Consider the following 21,839-nt stretch of genomic DNA (forward strand, 5'->3'; position numbering starts at 1 on the left):
AGTTTGTATTGATTTAAGCCTAGTGGTGATTTATTAGAGCAGCACAGGAAATTCAGACATCACATTAAGTGGAAAATCAGTTCCAGTTGAACTATGACTTTACCTTCATTTTAAATGTAGTTTAAACATTTTTTTAATTGAATTCTCAAAATTGTTGGGCATTCTGGTTTTCATCTATAACAAATAACTGAGTGCAAGGGCTTTGTGCAGGAAGCTTTTAAAGCTTTTTCTTTCCAATACACCCTTTTCTTGCTATAATTTATCGAGCGCCTGCTCCATGCCCAGTGCCTTGCTTTCACTGTCTCCAATATCACAAGTCTCCAGAACCTCAGAGACTTCAGAGAGGAAACCAACACTCAGAAGTTGAGCCCCTTGCCTGCAGTCCCACGGCCGGTGGAGACAGAAATGAGGTTCAAACTCAGTTTGCCTCACGCCAGTCCTGAGTTCACTAGAGGGCAGTGTGATGCCTTTGGTGTATGTTTAAGTGTATTTCTAATTGTAAGACACACCATGTACATAGAGACAAATAAAACAAGCAAAAAATAATTGATCCATTGGTTGCTAGGTTTAAGGGCCAGAAAAATGTCCACTGCCATATTGCGATTTTCTATATCTGAGCCAGGGTTGAGCTCCAGATTTGCGTTGATTGCATCAGAGAACAGTTAAGTCAGTCATTGCACATCTGTATTCGAAACTAAAAATCCTATCCCCAAGCCAACTTGATTCACTTCTGTAACAAACAGTTATAAGATGATTGTAGCATGATGAAAGCACGCTTAGTACATAATGCTCAGTGAGGAAAAAAATAGAACATAAAATAAATCCATGTGATCACAAAAGTGTGGAAAGAATAGAGATAAGTAGGACAGGAAGGGAAGAAGGCAGGCCTGGATAGAGATTTCTGCTGTGCTCTGTGCTGGGTGGGCTCTTGATAAGGGAGGATGTGCCAGGTGAGCTGGTCCTCTTGAAGCTTCCTGCCCCCCAAATGCATCCACCAAAACCCAAGCCAAGTACTCAGGTGGTCACCCAAGGTACCAAGGTACCAACCGAAGGAAGCCCTGGGGTGGTCAGCCCCTCCCAGGCCCTGCTCTTGCCTAGAGGCTTACAGCCACACTGTGTCCACCTGGAGACACCAAAGAGAGAAGGGGGCCGTTTAGTGCCCTGGGCTCACACTTGCCAAGTAGAAAGATGGCGCCATCTCCTGGACCCAGCAGAGGGACGTGGCAGAAGGAGGAGGAGATGCAGTCCCTCTGAGGTCTTATCTCTGCCCCCACCAGCACAGTCACCTGCTCCTGGAAGACCAGGGCCCGCCCCTGTTGTCACTCTGCTTTCACTTTTACGGTATAGCGATGAGTGACCTCTGAGCATCTCCCCACTTTGCCCCTGGACGAGCTGTCTCCCAGGGCTCTGCATTCCCTGGCTGGAGAGCCCGCTGATGGGACAGGCTGCAGAGCAAAGGACCAGCAGTCCAGGGAGACAGGCACCTTCCTACAAAACACCCAGGGGTCCACAGCAGCAGCAAAACACAGCTCAGAAACCACCGTGTAAAAGCCCCAAGCTCCCAGAGCACAAAGGCACATCTTCATCCCAAAGAGAGAGAGACTGAGAGTTAGCCATTTGCGCTCACTTTATTTTTTTGTTTTTTAATTTCTTGCATAGATTACTTTTTAAATTTTTATGCAATTTTTTAAAGGGTACACTCCATTAAAAATTATTACAAAATATTGGCTCTATTCCCTGTGTTGTACAGTACATCCCTGTAGCCTATCTTACACCTAATAGTTTGTACCTCACCCTCTCCCACCCCTTTAAGGCCCCTCCCCCACTGGTAACCATTAGCTTGTTGTCTATATCTGTGAATCTGCTTCTTTTTTGTTTTAGTCACTAGTTTGTTGTACTTTTTAGATTCCACATATAAGTGAGATCATACAGTATTTGTCTTTGTCTGACTTATTTCACTTAGCATAATACCTGCCAAGTCCATCCGTGTTGCTGCAAATGGCAAAATTTCAGTCTTTTCTATGGCTGAGTAGTATTCCATTGTATGTATATAGCACATCTTCCTTAACTATTCATCTGTCGATGGACGCGTAGGTTGCTTCCATACCTTGACTATCGTAAATAATGCTGCTAGGAACATTGGGGAGCATGTATCTTTTCGAATTAGGGTTTTTGGTTTTTTTCAGACATATACCCAGGAGTGGGATTGCTGGGTCATATGGTAGTTCTATTTTTAGCTTTTTGAGACACCTCCATATGATTTTCCACGATGGCTACGCCAGTTTACATTCCCACCAACAGTGTACGAGGGTGCCCTTTTTTCCACACCCTGGCCAACATTTGTTATTTTACACTCACTTTAAATTTAGAGATTCACAGAGGGTTCCAGCAAAGCAAAGGATGTTTTCTAAATTGTGCGTGTGGTTGGTGCCATCCTTGTGCAGCCCCCGGGTCTGCTGGGGGTCCCCGTGTCCCTCAGTGCTGGAAGGAATTGCCTATCCCCTCAATTCCACAGCACGGGGATGTTCAAAGGCTTCTTCAAATGTCTCAAGTCCTGAGCATTTATGGGCTTCGAGCTGTCTTGGGCACCAGCATTCTTGCATGCTGCCCTGTCTTATAGCCTAATAACCCCAACTTGAACTTCAGCACCTACTTTGGTTTCCTCAAACAGCACAGCAGCAGTCACACCCACAGGATCACTGGAGGGTTTCCGGAGGGGGGCGCTACCCAAGGTGCCCGACTTCCTGCCTCTCACCAGCCTCTGTCTTCCCCTCTTATCTCTGCTTATCCACTCTGCCTGCTCAGAGGGCCCCTGAGCTCCAATTTCTTCTCCTTCTAGTGTGTGGAACAGCTTCCCTCCCTTCTAAGCTGGAGCCAGCCTCCATGCACAAATATCTCTGAAGTCCTGAGCATTTCTGGGCTTCGAGCTGTCTTGGGCACCAGCATTCTTGCATGCTGCCCTGTCTTATAGCCTAATAACCCCAACTTGAACTTCAGCACCTACTTTGGTTTCCTCAAACAGCACAGCAGCAATCACACCCACAGGATCACTGGAGGGTTTCCGGAGGGGGGCGCTACCCAAGGTGCCCGACTTCCTGCCTCTCACCAGCCTCTGTCTTCCCCTCTTATCTCTGCTCATCCACTCTGCCTGCTCAGAGGGCCCCTGAGCTCCAATTTCTTTCCCTTCTAGTGTGTGGAACAGCTTCCCTCCCTTCTAAGCTGGAGCCAGCCTCCATGCAAACGTTCAGCAAACCCTCCTACTCGAGGCACTTATCAAAATATTTTTCTCAGTGAAGACAGTTCTTTCCTTGAAAGACATTCTGGTGTCAGCCGTTAAGTTTACACACTTTTCTTTCCTTCTTTATACCGGTAACATCACTGCTGCTATTTGATGCTCCCAGGCTCTTTGGAAGCCATGGTACGTGGGCTCCAAAGAAGGAGCCCAGCCTCTGGGGTTCCAGCCTCTGCTTCTCCACATGATAGCCCTGTGAGCACAGACAAGTTGCCCATCATCTCAGATGAGGCTCAGTTTTCTCATCTGTGAAATGGGAATAGCACAAATGCCTATCTCCAGGGACCAGAAGGATGATGAAATAAGATCATGGATGTGAGAATAATTTGCAGTGTGCAAAAACACTGTAGCAACATCGGCTGTGGTCATTATAATCATGTGGCCAAAATAGTCAGTCAACAAACACTTGTTTTTTATCAAGTAGGTCCTTGTCCAGGAAGGGAAGGAAACAACTGCCCATACAGGCCAGGAGCATCCTGGACACAGCTGAGAACTTGGGGTCATGCAGAGAGGTCCTGGGCCTTGGGAAGACCTTCCATGTCATCTTGTAATACCAGGCCTGTCTCAGAGGGCTGTGGAGAGGCCAGGAGATGGCCGCCTTGTTGAAGATGCTTGTCCTTCCTTCTTTCCCAGCTTATTCCTACTTATTCCAGGAGGCTCAGTGCAGCCCACTGAGGGGTTCTGAATTCAGTGTCTGGGCTGCCAACTGCCAGTCGGGGTCCTCTAAGAAGCGGACACCAGATGGACCAGTGGGCAGGAACTTATTGGCATAAGTGCGTGTGAAGGGAATGTGGAGGGACCAGGGGAGGTGGAGAGATCACAGACATGGGACCAGCCCAACCCCCGGTGGAGAAGAGAGGGACAGGGCTTGGGCAGAAGGGTGTAGGTGCTGCACAGGACAGGGAAGGTTCAGCAAGGCCCTGACACATCCTCCAGCCAAGGGTAGCCCCAGAGGAGCCCTGTGTGTGTCCTAGGAACAAGGCCGCCTTAGTTCCCTGGCTGTGTTCCTCCAGTGGCTGTGAGCTGCCCCCGAAAGCCTGGCCTGGACACCCCGGGGTGAGGGATTACAGAGCACAGGGGCTGTGGCCCTTGGTCAGGTCCAGCCCTGTAGTCGGGGGTCTGTGAGCACGTCCTCCTGCCGCCACTGTGTGGTAGGCCACGCGCCTCTAGAACAGCGCGCTCAGAGGAGGAGTGAGACAGAGTGACGTCTTCCCTGGGGTCGGGCGCTGGAGACCCAGGGAAGACCTGATGCTGCATCTCGAGTCTGGAGGCCATCTGGTGGCCGTGCTCCCTCTTTCTCAGGGACCTTAGTCATTACTTCTTAAGGCCTTCACCTGATTGGGTGAGGCCCACCCACATTCCAGAGAACCATCTGCTTTACTCAAAGTCTACTGATGTAAATGTCACCCTCAGCTAAACTGGTGTTTGACCAAACATCTGCTTTCTGTGGCCCAGCCAAGTTGACACACAGCACTGACCGTCTCAGCCTCACCCCGTCCCTCACTCCCCTAGTCATCTCACCCTGGTACTGGTGACACGGTCACTCTCCCTGGCAGGGACCGCATCTCCTTGAGTGCTGAGCACCACACCCCCTACCTTCCCCCTTCCCCGGCATCCAACATAGACTTCCACTTGGCCGCGTGCCGAATAAATAGGAAAAAAAATCGAGGACTAAAAAGCGTGGTCCAAGCTGTGGAAGGGCATTCACCTGTGAAAGTCATTAAAAGTGGTGAGTCTCACCAAATTCCTGGGCAGGGAGAAGGCAGCTTGGCCTCTCCTTCCCACAGCCGAGCAACTCAACCCAGAGGGGTTTGGGATTCACCTTCCCCCCCACCTGACCGTCCATGGAGCAGGGGCTCAAATGCCAGGGCCCCTGACTCCCAGAGGGAGATTCTTGCCAGTTACCTGTCATCTCGTGTCTCACGGGGCCCTAATACTGAGGGTTCTATGAGAATCACCCCATTTTCTAGGAGGGGGCAGCAGAAGACATTTACCCACTCTCGGGACTCAGAGATGAAGAACGTGCCAGAATTCATGAATGTGCTTGGTGGGCACAGGACACATCCCCAAACGGATCCCCAGATATCCCAGAACTCATTCTTCGTACAGTGGGTGTTTAATGAAATAGCAACGATGTCCTGTTTAATATTTTATGAGCCATGGAGCTCCCTGCCGGAAGCAGTGGAATAGAGACTTTTAAGTCCAAGACCTGGGCTCCGGGACTCATCAGCTTTGCCTGGGCGGTCTGCCAGGGAGATGCAGCTAGGAATGATCGTCCGTGTGACTCCTGGAACAGCAGGTGCATCCTCTGAGTATCCTTGCTAATTATTTCTTGGGTATCAGTCTTGACAAGCTCTTATAGACAGCAGGCACCAAGAGAGACCCCAGAATCCGGTGTTACACCCTTGCTGGCATCAGGAGCCCTGGTCCTGCTGTGCTGCTTCTCTGGGCTGTGGTTTCCCCACCTGTGTAATCAGGACGGACGAGTTACTTTCTATAGGCTGCTCCAGCTGCAGGCTCCGCGGTCAGGATCTGGCACATTGGGGCAGGATCTCGGGTTGGGCCCAGGGCTCCTGGAAAACAGGCACCCAGGGTCTGCTACCACTCATGGGCTCACACTACAGGGTGGTCATAAATGCCATTGCTGGAGTGTCCTGCTCCCCACCCAAGGGGCAGTGAGATGGCACTAAACAAAATGGGCTCAAAATGGTTTCTATCATGTGAGTTTCTATTGTGTGCTAGTGTGGGAGGGAGAATAATGATCCCCCCACCTCCAGAAGGTGTCCACATCCTACTTCCTAGAACCTATGAACAGGTTAAGTTACGTGGCAAAGGAATTAAGAATGCAGGTGGAATGAAGGTTGCTAGTCAACTGACTTCGAGATGCAGAGATTATCCTGGGTTATCCACGTGGGCCCAGTGTAATCACGAGGATGCTTATAAGTGGAAAAGGAAGGCAGAAGAGAGAGAGCCTGCAGACAGCTGTGTGGGAAGGTTTTGGCACAAGGTTGCTGGCTTTGAAGATGGAGGAAGGGGCCATGAGCCAAGGAAAGCAGGCAGCCTCAGCCAGAAAAGGCAAGGCGTGGATGCTCTCCTAGAGCCTGGCTCTAGGAGGCTCTAGGAGGCTCCTAGAGCCTCCTGTGAGCATGGCTCACAGGAGCCATGTGAGGCACGGGGCACTGCTCATCTACCCAGTGGTAGAGACAGGATTTGAACCCTGGGCATGCTCTGCTTTGCTGTGGGGTCGATCAGGAGAGCCTGGTTCTCTCTTGGCTCTTCTCCTGGCCAACTCAGTGACCTTGGGCAAGTCATTGCATCTCTCAGGGCCTCTGTTTCCCAACTTTTAAACAAAGGCTTGGCACTCCATGGTTTCAAACAACACCTTGCTTGCAGTCTAGTGAGACCCTTTTCAGATTTTGACCCCCAGAACTGTAAGATGATACCTTGCATTGTTTTAAGCCACCAAATTTGTGGTAATTTGTTACAGCAGCCATGGGAAACTAACAGAGGTATGTATACTGCATCCATTGCCTTAAGCCTCACCCAAAAAAAGGCCTACAAAGTTTCTACTCCTTATTATACAGATGAGGAGACTAAGACTCAGAGAGATTCAGGGAGATGACGTCATGGTCCCTGAGCAGGTCGATACACTGGTCAATGTCACCCTCAGGACACAGGAATAATAGGAATAACATTTCAGACAGAGAGGCATGGAATGCAGGACATGGTTGCCAAGGTGCTGGGGCAGAGGAGCAGGCTGGGTCCCCCAGGGTCACCACTCAGGCTCGAGCCCCAAGTCCTCCCTCCTCGCTGAATCCACAGGCAGCCCATCTCCGCCGCAGAGCAGATGCTAGAGCTGCTGGCACGAACGTGGCGGGTGTCATCGCCAGTGAGGACGCAAGAGCCTCTGTCTCTGAGACTGAGCAGGAGCTGCCACCGCTCACGGTGCCAGAGGTTCAACCAGATGCAGAAGAAAGTCTTTTTCCTCCTATCTTCGGTGCACATCAGTGCCTCTTATGGGCGGACTCTAACAGGAGTCCTGGAAATGTGGTCTGCGGGCTTCTAGCCCCAGGGACCCAGGAGAGATTCTAAAAGGGTGATTTGGGACTGAGCCCCAGTGGGCAGGATCTGACTCAACTAGTAAATGGTGGGATGCTCCCGGCACGTGTCACCCTCGGGCCTTTGCACCTGCTGCTCTGCCTGGAAGGCTCTTCCCCCAGGTATCTGCCTGGCCCCGCACCCTCACTTCACTGAGCTCTCTGCTGCAGTGGCATCTCTTCAGAAACATCTTCCCAATTACAGTAGCTCAAACAGCATCCTCTCCTCTTCACTGTCACTCACCCTGATTTAGTTTTCTTCTTTCACTGGAACTTTATCAGCTACCGGAACTTACATAGTTCTATGTTAATTTGTTTAGTATCTGTCTCCTCCACTCGAATGAAAGCTCCCTGAGGGCAGGGACTTTTCCAGTTTTTAATATACTCCTGGAAATAATATCCCAGAGCCTTCATGGGCTTGCTTCTTAGAGAATCTGGAGAAATTTAACAGCTTTTTTTTTTTTTTCCTACCTAAGAAGAGCAATTTCACACGGCCTGTGACGCAGAGCAGTGTTTTTAGGGGTGATGCCCACTGTGTCTGGAATGGAATGTCCACAGGAGCCGTCACCATAGCCACCATCCCTGTAGGAGGATGAATATCTAAGTGCTGAATATTTAAATCCATGTTCTAAAAGCGTGTCCCCTGATCTGATTATTGTGATCTCAGGGGTCTAATCAGACAGCCCACATTTGTGCATATATCCATGGAGGTTTACACAATTAAGGGCTTGGTAAAAAAAAAAAAAAAAAAAAAAAAAAAATGACAGGTTCACTGAAGCTGGAAATTTGTGGTGTTCAGCCTGGGAAAGGCCCGAATCACATGGGTGAGCTTGAATCCTGGGAAGGTTATAGCTCTTTGAGAATATTCCAACCCAGGTTTCTGTGTTTCAGAGGGGCTTGTGGAAAGGCCCCTAGAGGTCATTTAGTTCAATCCTCCTTCTGAAGATAGAATCGACTCCTGGGCATCCTGAGCAAGTGGCGATCTGACCTCTGTCTGGATGTCTCCTGTGAGGATGAGCACACAGGGCCGGGCAAACAGGAGGTGCTCAGTTATATTCATGGAGCCAGGGTTTAGCATGTGTTACATCACCCAATCATTACAGGAGCCATGTGAGGCACGGGGCACTGCTCATCTACCCAGTGGTAGAGACAGGATTTGAACCCTGGGCATGCTCTGCTTTGCTGTGGGGTCGATCAGGAGAGCCTGGTTCTCTCTTGGCTCTTCTCCTGGCCGACTCAGTGACCTTGGGCAAGTCATTGCATCTCTCAGGGCCTCTGTTTCCCAACTTTTAAACAAAGGCTTGGCACTCCATGGTTTCAAAGATCCCTGCCAGCTGCATCCCTGACAAGGAGTGTGTCTTGGATGGACCAACCATCCCTGTGGGACCCAGCATCAGACACAACGGACATCCTAATCCCACTGAAATCTGTGCTTGTCCCTGTTGGCAGCCTTCCAGACATTCCTGGGCAAAGAGGACGTCTCCCGAGAGGTGGAGGAGGTCCTGGCGGAGAGCCGCGAACAGAGGAACAGCCGCCTGGTGTCCGTGCTGGAGCTGCTCAGGAGTCCTTCTGTACGCTGGCAGGTCATCACTGTGGTCATCACCATGGCCTGTTACCAGCTCTGTGGCCTCAATGCGGTGAGCGCTCCTGCACAAACGGAGGAACCAGAGGGAGGCATGGGAGAGGGGCGGTTCAGGGCCTGGACGCCCAAGTTCCAACCCCAGCTTTGTGCCATTGGGCAACCACATAACCTGATCTTCAGTTTCCGCATCTGTAAAATGGGATAACGTAATACTGAAAGAAATAATCCATGCAAGGTGTTCAATAAAGCAGCTAGCCCAGGGCTTCGCTGGTGGCGCAGTGGTTGAGAGTCCGCCTGCCGATGCAGGGGACGCGGGTTCGTGCCCCGGTCCGGGAAGATCCCACGTGCCGCGGAGCAGCTGGGCCCGTGAGCCGTGGCCGCTGAGCCTGCGCGTCCGGAGCCTGTGCTCCGCAACGGGGGAGGCCACGACAGTGAGAGGCCCGCGTACCGCAAAAAAAAAAAAAAAAAAAAAAAGGCAGCTAGCCCAGAATTACCCCTTAATAAAGGCTGCCTATCAGTATAATTATTTATCCTTAGAAATACTTAAAAGTCATATTTCTTAATAATATGGGTATTAGGAAGTCATAAGTGAGCAACACTGAGATGATTTAAATAAAAGTACCCTTGGCTGGGCTGGCTTCAATGCACAACTTGGCCTGAGAAAACCTCAAGGCTTTAAAGAAAAAGTTTCTTGGGGCCTGAGTTGACGTGGGCAGGGAAACCAGAGGAGGGAGTCTTGCATGGGGTTCCCTAACCCTCTGATGGACAAAGCCGCCCCTTCTCTCTTGGGGGCTCCGGAAGGTAGAATTCAGGAATTTGAGGCCTAGGAGGCAGACTTAGGATTTTTATTATTATTGTCCCTTCTGGAAAAGAGTGAGTTGCCTCCAGGGGTGGTGAGTTCCCCATTCATGAAAGTGTGCAAGCCAGCTGGCTAGCCACTTGGCAGGGATGCATAGAGGAGATTCTTGTACCCAAGCATCCAAACTACCTCTGAGGTCACTTATGTAGCTCAGGACAAGTGTGGCTAGGCCTAGAGGGAGGGAGAAGGGAGCTTCTGAAGAGGTCTGGGTAAAATAGCTGCCCTGTGTGTATGAGCCTGGCATACAAAAGTCAGCAGGGAGGGTGTCTGTGGGTATGTAGGGGAGGTGACCTGAAAGGGGAGTAATTCCCGTCCGGAGAGGGAAGATGACAGCACAGGAAGTTACAACCACAATGCTCTGCCTCATTTCGTCAACTCTTAATTCTTTTTTTGGAAACATTGGGATGAAATGAAATCATCTCCCTCCTTATTTGTTTAACCTTGGTCTGGTCAGCAGCGTGAGGGAGCACCTGGGTTAACAGCGTGACCTTGGATTAGTTCTGTTGTTTCCTCCTCTTTGTAAGACCAAGGTCATGCTAGACAGTCTCAAATGCACCCTGCCTGTTCTGAGAAAGCAGAGAGAGAATGTATCCACTCTTTAAAGTTAGCATGTGGAGTCATAAAACCACATATGGAATCTGTATTTAACGAGGCATTTAGATTGAGAACCACGACATTTCTAAACAGAATTCTCTCCTCCGCCGGGACATAATTTTCCAATTCGCATACCCTGTATAACTTTATAAATTCCCCTCGGGTGCATCTATAAGCCCCACTGCATAAGCATAGATGGAAAAAAATGTCTCTCCGCTTCCAGAGCCAACAGTGCTGAGATCTCAGCCACCCTCCTCGCGTTGACTGCGTTCCATCTCTTTTCTTATCGTTGTGAGAACATTTCGCGTGAGACCTTCCGTCTTAACAAACGTCCAAGTGCACAACACAGTATTGTTAACTCTAGGCACCATACTGCGCAGATCTCTAGAGCTTGTTCATCTTGCTTTACAGAAACCTTACACCTGTTGATTAGCGACACCGAGTTTTCCCTCTACCAGCCCCTGGCAACCGCAATTCGACTCTCTGCTTCTATGAGTTTGACTATTTTAGATACTTCATATCAGTGGGATCTTGCAGTATTTGTCCTCTGTGACTGGCTTATTTCACTTAGCATAATGTCCTCCAGATTCAGCCACGGTGTCACAAAATACAAGATTTCTTTCTTTTTTTTTAAGGCTGATTAATATTGCATTAAATGTATATACTACACTTTCTATATCCACGCATCCATCAACAAACATTTAGGTTATTTCCATGTCTTGGCTATTGTGACTATTGCTGCATTGAACATAGGAGTGCTAATATCTCTTCAAGATCCTGCTTTCAACTATTTGGGATAAAAACCCAAGAGTGGAGTTGCTGGATCATATGGTAACTCTATTTTTAGTTTTTTGAGGAACCGCCGTACTGCTTTCCATTGTGGCTGCACCAGTTGACATTCCCACCAAGAGTGCACTACACTAGGCTCCCAAGTTCTCCACATCCTCACCAGCACTTGGTAGTAGTAGTAATAGTAGTAGCCATCCTAACAGGCATGAGGTGATCTCTTGTTGTTTTGATTTGCATTTCTCTGGTGATTAATGATGTTGAGACTCTTTTCGTATGCCTGTTGGCTATTTGTATGTTTTCTTTAGAGAAATGTCTATTCAAGTCCTTTGCCAACTTGTTAACAGGGTTTTTTAGAAGCTTGCGGGGGGGGATTTTGTTATTGTCATTTTGCTTTATTTTTATTTTTTTGCTATCGAAATGTAGGAGTTCCTTATATATTTTGGGTATTAGCCCCTTATCGGGTATATATGGTTTGCTAGTATTTTCTCCCATTCTGTAGGTTGCCTTTGTTGCGGTTGATGATTTCCTTTGCTGTGCAGAAGCTTTTTAGTTTCATGTAGTCCCACTTGTCTAATTTTGCTTTGGGTGTCATACTCAAAAAATCATTGCCAAGATCAATGTTATGAAGTTTTCCCCCTATGTTTTCTTCTAGAAGTTTTATAGTTCCAGGTCTTATGTTTAAGTCTTTAATCCATTTTGAGTGAAGATAAGCATCCAATTTCATTCTTTTGTGTGTGGATATCCAGTTTTTCCAACACCATTTGTCAAAAAGATTATCCTTTGCCCATTGAATATTCTTGGCACCCTTGTCGATCAGTTGACTGTATATGCATAGGTGTATTTCTGGGTTCTCTCTTCTGTTTCATTAGTCCATATATCTGTCTTTATGCCAGTACCATACTGTCTTAATTACTGTGGCTTTATAACATATTTTGAAATCAGGAAGTGTGATGCCTCTAGTTCTGTTTTTTTCTCAAGATTGTTTTGGTTATTCATGGTCTTCTGTGGTTCCATATAAACTATAGGATTTTTTTTTCTATTTCTGTAAAATATGCAGTTAGAATTTTGATAGGGATCGCATTGAATCTGTAGATTGCTTTGGGTAGTATGGACATTTTAACTAATATATATTAAGTCTTCTGATACGTGAACATGGAAGATCTTTCCATTTATTTGTGTCTTCTTTCATTTCTCATCAGTGTTTTGTAGTTTTCAATGTAAAAGTCTTTCACCTTCATAGTTAACTTTATTCTCAAGTATTTTATTATTTTTGATGTTGTTGAAAATGGGATTGTATTCTTAATTTCCGTTTTGGATAGTTCCTTGTTAGTGTATAGAAATGCAACTGATTTTTGTATGTTGACTTTGTATCCTAAAACTTTACCGAATTTGTTTATTAGTTCTAACATTCTGTATGTGTATGTGTGTGTGTGGTATCTTAGGGTTTTCTACATATAAGAACATGTCATTTGCAAACAGTGATAATTTACTTCTTCCTTTCTGACTTGGATGCATTTTCTTTCTTTTTCTTGCCTAATTTCTCTGGCTAGGACTTCCAGTACTATGTTGAATAAAAGTGGCAAGAGTGGGTATCCTTCTAAGACCTTCCTGACCTTAGAAGAAAAGCTTTCAGTTTTTCATCATTGAGTATGATGGTAGCTGTGGGCTTATCATGTATGTGCCCTTTATTTTTTTGTTTTGTTTTGGGGGGGGTTGTTTGTTTTGGGTTTTTTTGTTGTTGTTGTTGTTTGTTTTTAACAAAAAGGGTATATTAAACCCAACTATATCAATAATTATATGAAATGTAAATGGGAAATAATACTCCAAGTAAAAGAGATTATTTGCATGCATCTGAAAGCAAAACTCAAGTATATCCTATTTACAAGAGAAAAACATTTAAACATAAAGATACAATTTGAAAGTAAAAAATGGAGAAAAGATACACCATGCAAACAGTAAACATGAGAATTCTGGTGTGTCTAAAATAATATGAAACAACTATATGTCCTTTATTACGTTGAGGTAATTTCCTTCTATTCTTAGTTTGTTGAGGATTATTTTTAATCTTTAAATCAGGAGTAATACTTCCGGCTTGGCATGGAGCCTGACATGGCCTAGAGTAAAGAGCTCTGGGCCAAGATCCAGAGGCCTGGCTTTCTGTCTCACTGTGACCACAAACCTGCAGTTTTAAACCAGGCCAATTGCTTTCCCTTGCCCAGCCTCTGTCTGCTCAGCTGTAATAATAATCAAGCACACACTTACTTAGCACTTAATATGAGCCAAGAGCTGTCTCCATGGCAGCCCTGTGAGCTAGGCATGACTGTTAGGCACAGAGACATTGAGATACTTTCCCTAGGTCACACAGCTAGGAATGGTGGAAAGGGGATTTGAGCCCCAGCCATTTGGCTACAAGGTCTGGGTGCTTAAACCCCGAGCAGGAAGGATCCCCAAGGCCCCCTCAGAGCATCCCCATATGAGTCAATGGGCTGTGTCCCCAGGTCATCCCTAGGAAGCCAAGGGGACAAGTCTTACTTCCGTCTTACATACAAAAGGATAAACACTGGTTAGCAGCAAATCCCAGCCTCAGAGCCCAACTGTCCTGTGCTTCAGTCCAATCTCTCTCCCTGCACTTGCTACCTTTTAGTACAAATAATTCATGACACCAAGGAAGAGAGCTATCTAACACAGATGAAAAACTTTAAACGTCATTTAAGACTTGCTCTGTCCCCTTAGTTTTACCAGAAATTATTTGGGGGTGGGAGGACATGGTCCATACGTTAAGACAGTTGTAAATACTGCTAGATATCTCCATTCATCACTTTATTCTGGCTCCAAAGTGTCCTTCAGGGTAAGTGGCACCGTTTCCATTTTCTAGATGAAGAAACTGAGGCTTACAGAGGGTCAAGGACTTGCTCAAGGTCACAGTGGGTGATGCCTGTGCTGTCAAACTCACATGTCCTGGCACCAGGGCCCCTGCCAGTTTGGCCAGCCCATCTCTAAGACCTTATACCTTGCACTAAACCAGACTTTCTCAGCCTCAGCACTATGCACATTTGGGGCTGGAAAATTCATTGCCACGAGGACTGCTCTGTACACTGTAGGATGTTTTGCAGCTTACCCGGCCTCTACCCACTAGATGACAGCAGATATAACAATAAAAAATTTCTCTAGACATTGCCCAACATCTGCTGGGGGCAAAATTGCCCCCAGTTGAGAACCACTGTCCTAAACAAGCATTATGTATTGTTCAGTACTTTTTGGCTAAAGAGTCAATGAATGGTTTTCACATACTAGAAAATCAAGTGAAAGTTGAATTTAACATTTAGTTATTTCTAAATTCCTTTTCAGTGTCATATTGGTTTTCTTCCCCCTCCTTCTCACAATAGCTTTCAAGTTCTTTTCTCTAAAATTAGACTTGTCACTTAAAATTGCTTATTTTATGCAGCTGCCTTCCTCCTGAGCAATTTGTCGTTTGCACAAAAAAGAGGCTTTTGTGCAAATATTTAGTCTCTCTGACACTGCTCCCCTCCCCCCAACCATCCTCGAGGATGGAGACCCTTCCCACTGTGCCTGTGTCTCCAGCAGCCCATGGCATATGGGAGGCAGCTGAGTGTTTAGGAAGGCAAAGAGTATGGGGTGAGAAGAACAAGGGCAAGGAGGGCACTGTTTCTACCAAGTCCTTGGGTTGATGAAAATTGGACCAACTGCCAAACCTGGTGCAAGGAAGCCATAGTTTTCTTGAACCTTCTGGAATCTTCTAGAAGGTCAAGGATGATGATGATGGTACTCTTATCTACCTTGGGTTGCCCTTCCTTCTTCTGGATTCCTCTCTTCTTGAACAGAGGAGGCCAATCATACCAACTTCTCCAGACTTCAGTTTCCTTTTATGGAAAATGGAGATGATATACTCATTTTTTTTCAGAGTTGCCCTGAGAATTATATGAAATTGTGTACGTGGACTATCTCTGATGGTAACTGCTGAGCTTCTGTTAGGTCTTCCTTCCTCCTGGCTGGTATCAGCAAAACTGTTTCTAGCATTGTTTACTTCTCTCTCGATGTCACACATTTTCAAACTTTGCTGCTTCCGATACGCACTGTGGCTGGGAAGCAAGACACCCAAGCTTGTTAGAAATAAATGTAAAACAAGAGTGGAGAGGCTCAAAGTGCAAGCTGGAAATAAGCCACATGGGCCTGGTGACATCTGTTCTAGATGCTCAGAGGCCTTTTACTGCCACCATATTTGTGCACTCGGTGGGGGCCCAAGCATCACAGGGCTCCCAGGGAGCTGGTGTACCCCTCGAACTCTTTACCTGTGTGATTGTTGTGTAACACGTCCCTCCCCTGCTAGACTAGATCTGGGAGGGCAAGGATGGGCGTGTAACACCCGTGCCTAGCAGAGCACCAGACGTCCCACACCCCTGATAAACAGTCAAATGGAAGGGAGACAAGGCTGGGAGGACGGATGGAGGGCAGGAGACAGGAAAGCCTGAGATAGGTTTGTAGCACAGCATGACCCCTTCCTCCTCTGCTGGCCTGGACCCATGTGAAGGTCCATCTCATTTGTCTAAGCATCATTAGGAATTCTGAAGCCCAAATCATGCTCTGCACGAAACTTCTAATCACAAGTTCAGAGGCATTAGAAACAGCTTTCATTTTGAAGTTTCTTCCTAAATAACTTCCTAACTCAAATTAGAAGAATGAAATGTTCTGTTACCCTAATAACTGAGGCCATCTCACAGGAAGAACTTGCTCTGTCCCCATGGATGGAGAGAATGCTAAACGGGGACCCTCCGTGTGGCCACCCTAGCATGTGGTCCAGAGCGGAAGTTCTAGGTCAACTGTGTGTGTTCAGCTCCCAGCATTGAACTTGCAAGTTGGGGGACGAGTTGCCATAATTGCTCAGTGCCTGTTTCCCCAGCTGTAAAGTGGGGAAACTAAAGCCCAGATGAAGGTCGTGAAGACAGATGAAAGGATGTGTACAAAGCCCCAACACAGGGCCAGCCTCATAGGTGGTGCTAGATAATTTTAGTTATTATCTTGTTTTAAGAGCCCTGCCATGAAACCACCGGATGGTGGGTTCCAGCCCACTTCCTCCGACCTCCCAGCTGTGTAACCCTGGGTACCACTTAACCCCTTGACCTCAATCACTGAGATGTAAAATGGGGACATAACTCAAAGGAGACAAGAAAGGTGGCAGCAGTTAGCTAAAGGCTGGGTAGGGTGATGTTATATTTTTATGGAAGAGGAGGAGAAAACCTAGGTAACCCAGCACTCTTAGAAAAGCTTTTAAAAACTAAGATTTTCTGACCCCTCTTAACATTTGAGTCCTGACTTTGTATTTTTCTGGATTTCCATGAAGAAAAAGAGTGAGGGACAGGGAAGGGAGCCGCCCTTCACTGAGCGCGGAGAGTGGGGCGCTCCGGATGTCTCATCCAACCTAATTCTCACACCACTTGAAGGATCTGAGCAGGACCGGGAGCTTGAGACCCTGTCCGCGTTCTCACCACCGGGAGTTGTTGCTGGGAGTCAAACCCATCAGGTCCACTCACAGCCTCCCCTATTTCCAAAGCTCACAAAGAGGGGACTTTAGATTTTAATTTGCCCTGACCCTGGCATTCGGCAGCGTTGGGGGCTGTTACAAGCCTGCTCGCCCTGGAGAAGGCCTGGAGTGGATTGTAGGTCCTGTTTTCCAGAGAGTGAGGTCCACCACTGCAGCTGGGCCTCAGCTGGTCCCACCCAGAGAGGCGGAGAGAGCCAGCCCATTCCTCTACCTCCATTATCAGGTTGAAGCAAGGCCTGATGAGAGTGAGGGATGACATTGGCTTGGGGCTTTGGATGAAGCAGAGCTGCCGAGGAATAGGGTCTGGGCTTTCAGGAGTTATCAGAAGAGCGAAGCTCCTCCCTCGGTGGTGGTCTTGCTTTTCTGTGCAGCATACTCCTTTCCCATGATGCACTCTGTTCCCTCCCAGCCTGTTGTTATCCTTTCCCATGATGCACTCTGTTCCCTCTCACCTCTCAGATTGACTCCACCTGATTTAATACCCACCTCCTTCCATCTCAGGAGGGAATTCAGATGGCCTCTCACCCAGAGGCAGCAGAGGGCAGCAGAAAGGCTGACATCCCAGCTCTGCCACTGATAGCTGTGTAGCCCTCCCCTGGCTGAGCCTCAGTTTCCTCATCTGTTAAATGGGGACAAGATATCTACCCCACTGGTTATGGGGAGGATAAAATTAGGTCACAAAAGTGATAGGTTTGGGGATACAATATATAAACCCCTTCTTTCCCCTCTGAAATTCAGAACAGATTAGAGGGATTGGCACAGGAATCAGATAGATGAGATCAAAACGTCAGCTCTATTCCAAGTGAAACTAGATTCGAGTATGTGACTTCAGAAGCTGGGGTTAATTCTGCGTTCCCGGATTTAAGGCGCCAACCCAGTCTCAACAGAAGGAAGCAACCCCAGGCCCACTCCCACAGGGCACCTCTCCTCCTCCCGGCATACAGCAGAGGGAGTGCAAGCTTCCTATGGAGGCAGGTGCACAGAGAGCCCAGCACAAGCGGGCAGGCAAGTTTCCTCTTTCCAAGGGTACCTGCCTGCCTTATCCTGATCCCTTATGTGGTTCCTCATTTCTTGGGCTGAGAGAGAGGCCTGTCACCCGAATGGGAGAAGGAAATGAAGGGAAAGGAGGTCCTGCCAGACAGTAGGTGAAACATTGACACAGTTTCTGGGACATAGTGTTTAATAAAAGATCCCCCCTGTCTTCTATACTTCAAAGTAGATGCTGTGCATCACCATTAGTTTGTGGAGACCACCTCTGTGTTTACAATTCTCTCTCTCCCTGTCCTCTGCTTTCATCCTTTGGTCTTCTCTCTCTGACCTCTGACCTCCCACCCTTTTCCCATATATACAGACCCTTGCAATTACATTTGTAGCTCACCTGGATAATCCAGGGTAGCCTCCCCATCTCAATCCCCTTCACTTAACCACATCTTCAGACCTTTTGCCATGTAATGTAACATATTCACAGGTTCCTGGGATTAGGATGTGGACATCGTTTGGGGGAACCACTGTTCTGCTGACCAATCTCGCAAGCGTATGTTAAGCACATACTGTGTGCCAGGAGCACCCTGTTCTGGTCAAAGGTAATCAGGTGTTTTGTTGCTCCTGATGTTTAGCCGGGGAGATAGGTTAGATGCATCTCTCAGTTGATGGCTGACTACAGTCAAGGCCATGGGTATATATAGGAGTCAGGGAGTAACAGGCTAGAAGAGAATCTCAAGTCAGTAAGCTGGGCTCAGAGCCCAGCCCAGCCTGTGCAGGCAGGAAGCAAACAGGCCTGGCTCTCTGTCCTGCTCTTGCCTTGTCAGCTGTGTGTGGTCTCGCTGATCTTCACAGGCACTGTCCCCTTCACAAACGGTTGAGAGTTGAAAATAATTTGCATATAATTTGCATGTTACACTTTGTCTCTAGAACACATGTCATGAGTCAAGCATGAGGGCTTTAGGGCATTAGAGGCAGGGAGTCAAGGAGGCCCAAATCTTCCCCTTGTGCCCAGGACCAGCCCAGCAGTTCCTCCCTGCAGGCCCTGGATGGGGAGAGGGTCCAAAGGGCCGATTTCTGCCTGTCATTGCAGAAATGCATTTAAGTATAAGATGACTGGAGGGCCACTTAAAACTGTCCCTGTGAGCCCATAATGTGGGTTCTCTTCACCGTGACTCTCTTCACTAACATTTAAACCTGTCAGGGATGCTCCTGGCAATGTTGCTACAAGGGAGAATTGGAAGCAGGGAAGAAAGGGGGTTGGAAGGGGTGTGAGAAGCCAGGAAGGAGCACCAGGCAGGAGGCCGGAACATAGCTTCCACGGAGAACACGTATCACGTGGGATCAGAGGCTGGAAGCTTCTGGAACATGAGCAGGTCAGGGTGTGGGGTTCAGAGCTGAGGCTGAGAATGATACCAATGTCAGATCCACCTTTGCAGCAGGGCAGCTGGGGGTGGAAAGGGCCCAGAGAGATCCCTGACTGTTGAAAATCCATGAATTTGGGCGAAGATTAAGAAAGGCAGCTAACCTCTTCTGAGCCAACCCTGAAGGAGTGCTGGGGAATCAGTTACCTTCAAAAGGAGAAGAGATCATATAAACAAATCCAGTGGAGACTAAGGCTTTTTGGAATTATTTTAGCTTCTGTCAGAGCCCTAAGAGCTTTAGGAATTAATGAATTATCAGGAGCTACTTCTGTACTCTATGGACATGACAGCAAAGATAGAGTCTAAAATTCTAATTTATCAGCTCATTCAAATGAGAGGCAGACACAAGCAGGAGAGTCTTTGTTTTACGTGAATATTTTTTTAAATAATATTTATTTTATCTTATTTATTTTTGGCTGCATTACATCTTCGTTGCTGCAAGCCGTTGCTGCACACAGGATTTCTCTAGTTGCGGCGAGCGGGGACTACTATTCATTGCGGTGCGCAGGCTTCTCATTGCAGTGGCTTCTCTTGTTGCAGAGCACGGGCTCTAGGCGTGTGGGCTTCAGTAGTTGTGGCACACGGGCTCAGTAGTTGTGGCTCGCAGGAGCTAGAGCGCAGGCTCAGTAGTTGTGGTGCACGGTTTTAGTTGCTCTGCAGCATGTGGGATCTTCCCGGACCAGGGCTCGAACCTGTGTCCCCTTCATTGGCTGGCGGATTCTTAACCACTGCGCCACCAGGGAAGTCCCTGTTTTACGTGAGTATTAAAACCAATTTTTGCCACCAAATGCATCAATGCCCACAAGCTCAGAAAAATCCATGCAGTAGTTTTTACTGGAGTCTCTGGGTGTGCCTTTAACTTTATGAAAAATTACTCATTTACTAAAAAATAAACTTTTGAATTTAAAAAAATGCGAAGTGAGAGCTGTGAGTTCAGCTTTACTGGGGGCTTACTGAGGGCTATAGCCCAAGAAACAGCCCCTCAGATAGCTCTGAGGAACTGCTCCAAAGAGGTAGCAGGGGAGATCCGTATATATATGATTTTGGTGAAGGGGGTACATGCAGTCAAGCACACATCTCAGTAGAAGGTTGCTGCTAGTCACAAGGAGCATAGGTCTCATCAATGATTTTAGTGCTTTTCTAAGTATGAGAAAATGCAAGAAATTGGGTTCATAAAATTTTCTCTCAAAAACATCTATCTGAAAGCCTGTTCTGCCAGTTTCCCCAGAGCACAGTGTCTCATTCCTGACCTCCACCCTGAACTGCTTTCAGGGTGTGTTGAAGGTCAGCGACTGCAGTGGCTAATGACCTAATCCTTGAAGAGCCAGATGACAAGTGACATTCTTTAGTTGGCAGAACCATCTGTAGATATGAGTAGGTCCTAAATTATAACTTCTCCCCCAATGTGTGAAAGTTTTTTTTCCAACCAATGCTGGTAAAAAGACAAATCTGCAGAAACAAGACCTTTCTCCAGAAACAAAGAACCAAATGCAGAGAACACACCCAGCTACAGTCGAGCCTGACAAGTTATAAGCAACAAGCCCTAATGTTTCTGCTTAACGATGATCAGTTTATAAATGTTCCCAAAGCCCTTCAAGGCAGCACGTTTTCTTGTCAGATATCATGTATCAAGACTGCATGGTTTTCTATCATTCAGCAAACTCTTTCTTTTCAAGGAAATGGCTAGGATTGGGAGGACACAAATGATTTCTGTTCAGCCTATTGATCCAGAACTTTAGATCAATGAATAGTGACTTACCCAGTTCCTGACATCTCCCAGGAAGGGTGTGGTTATCCTCTTTTGACCAAGGAGGAGAAGGAATCTCAGCAGGCCAGAGGGAATTGCCTGAGGTCACACAGGTAGTTCAAGATGCAGCCAGGTCTCCAGACTCCAAACAGTGATTGTCTGATGCCCTTTGAGTCTCTGTTAGGGTTAGGTTTGGCCTCATGTGGCAGAAGCCTCCACAGTGATCTAAGCAATACAGGTCTTCTCTCTCACATGAAGGAAATTAGGAGGGCTGGTACAGCAGACCCAGGACCACACACGGTGGTTTGCAGAGGGCAGTCCTTATTTATGCCTGTTATCCTGGAGTCATTATTAACACACTCCAAAATGCCCAGGTTTGAATCACGCTAGTGAGTATGGACACAGTCTCCTCCTTTTTTTAAAATTTTTTTTAACATCTTGATCAGAGTATAATTGCTTTACAATGGTGTGTTAGTTTCTGCTGTATAACAAAGTGAATCAGCTATACATATACATACATCCCCATATCTCCTCCCTCTTGCATCTCCCTCCCACCCTCCCTATCTCACCTCTCTAGGTGGTCACAAAGCACCAAGCTCATCTTCCTGTGCTGTGCGGCTACTTCCCACTAGCTATCTATTTTACATTTGGTAGTGTATATATGTCCATGCCACTCTCTCACTTCGTCCCAGCTTACCCTTCCCCCTCCCTGTGTCCTCAAGTGCATTCTCTATGTCTGTGTCTTTATTCCTGTCCTCCCCCTAGGTTCTTCAGAAACATTTTTTTTTTATTCCATGTATATGTGTTAGCATACGGTATTTGTTTTTCTCTTCCTGACTTACTTCACTCTGTATGACAGACTCTAGGTCCATCCACCTCACTACAAATAACTCAATTTCATTTCTTCTTATGGC

General features: G+C 47.2%; 1 protein-coding gene across 1 annotated transcript in view; it reads left to right on the plus strand.

Annotated features, from left to right (window-relative positions):
• The window catches only part of SLC2A9 (solute carrier family 2 member 9), a 196,241-nt gene that overhangs the window by 94,344 nt on the left and 80,058 nt on the right, over positions 1–21,839 (plus strand). The window contains exon 7 of the mRNA XM_024119533.3: positions 8,839–9,026. Coding sequence (XP_023975301.1) covers positions 8,839–9,026 — 188 coding nt within the window. The remainder of the gene's footprint in view (positions 1–8,838; positions 9,027–21,839) is intronic.

Source organism: Physeter macrocephalus, chromosome 7 (assembly GCF_002837175.3).
Source record: "Physeter macrocephalus isolate SW-GA chromosome 7, ASM283717v5, whole genome shotgun sequence".
NCBI classification, from domain to species: domain Eukaryota; kingdom Metazoa; phylum Chordata; class Mammalia; order Artiodactyla; family Physeteridae; genus Physeter; species Physeter macrocephalus.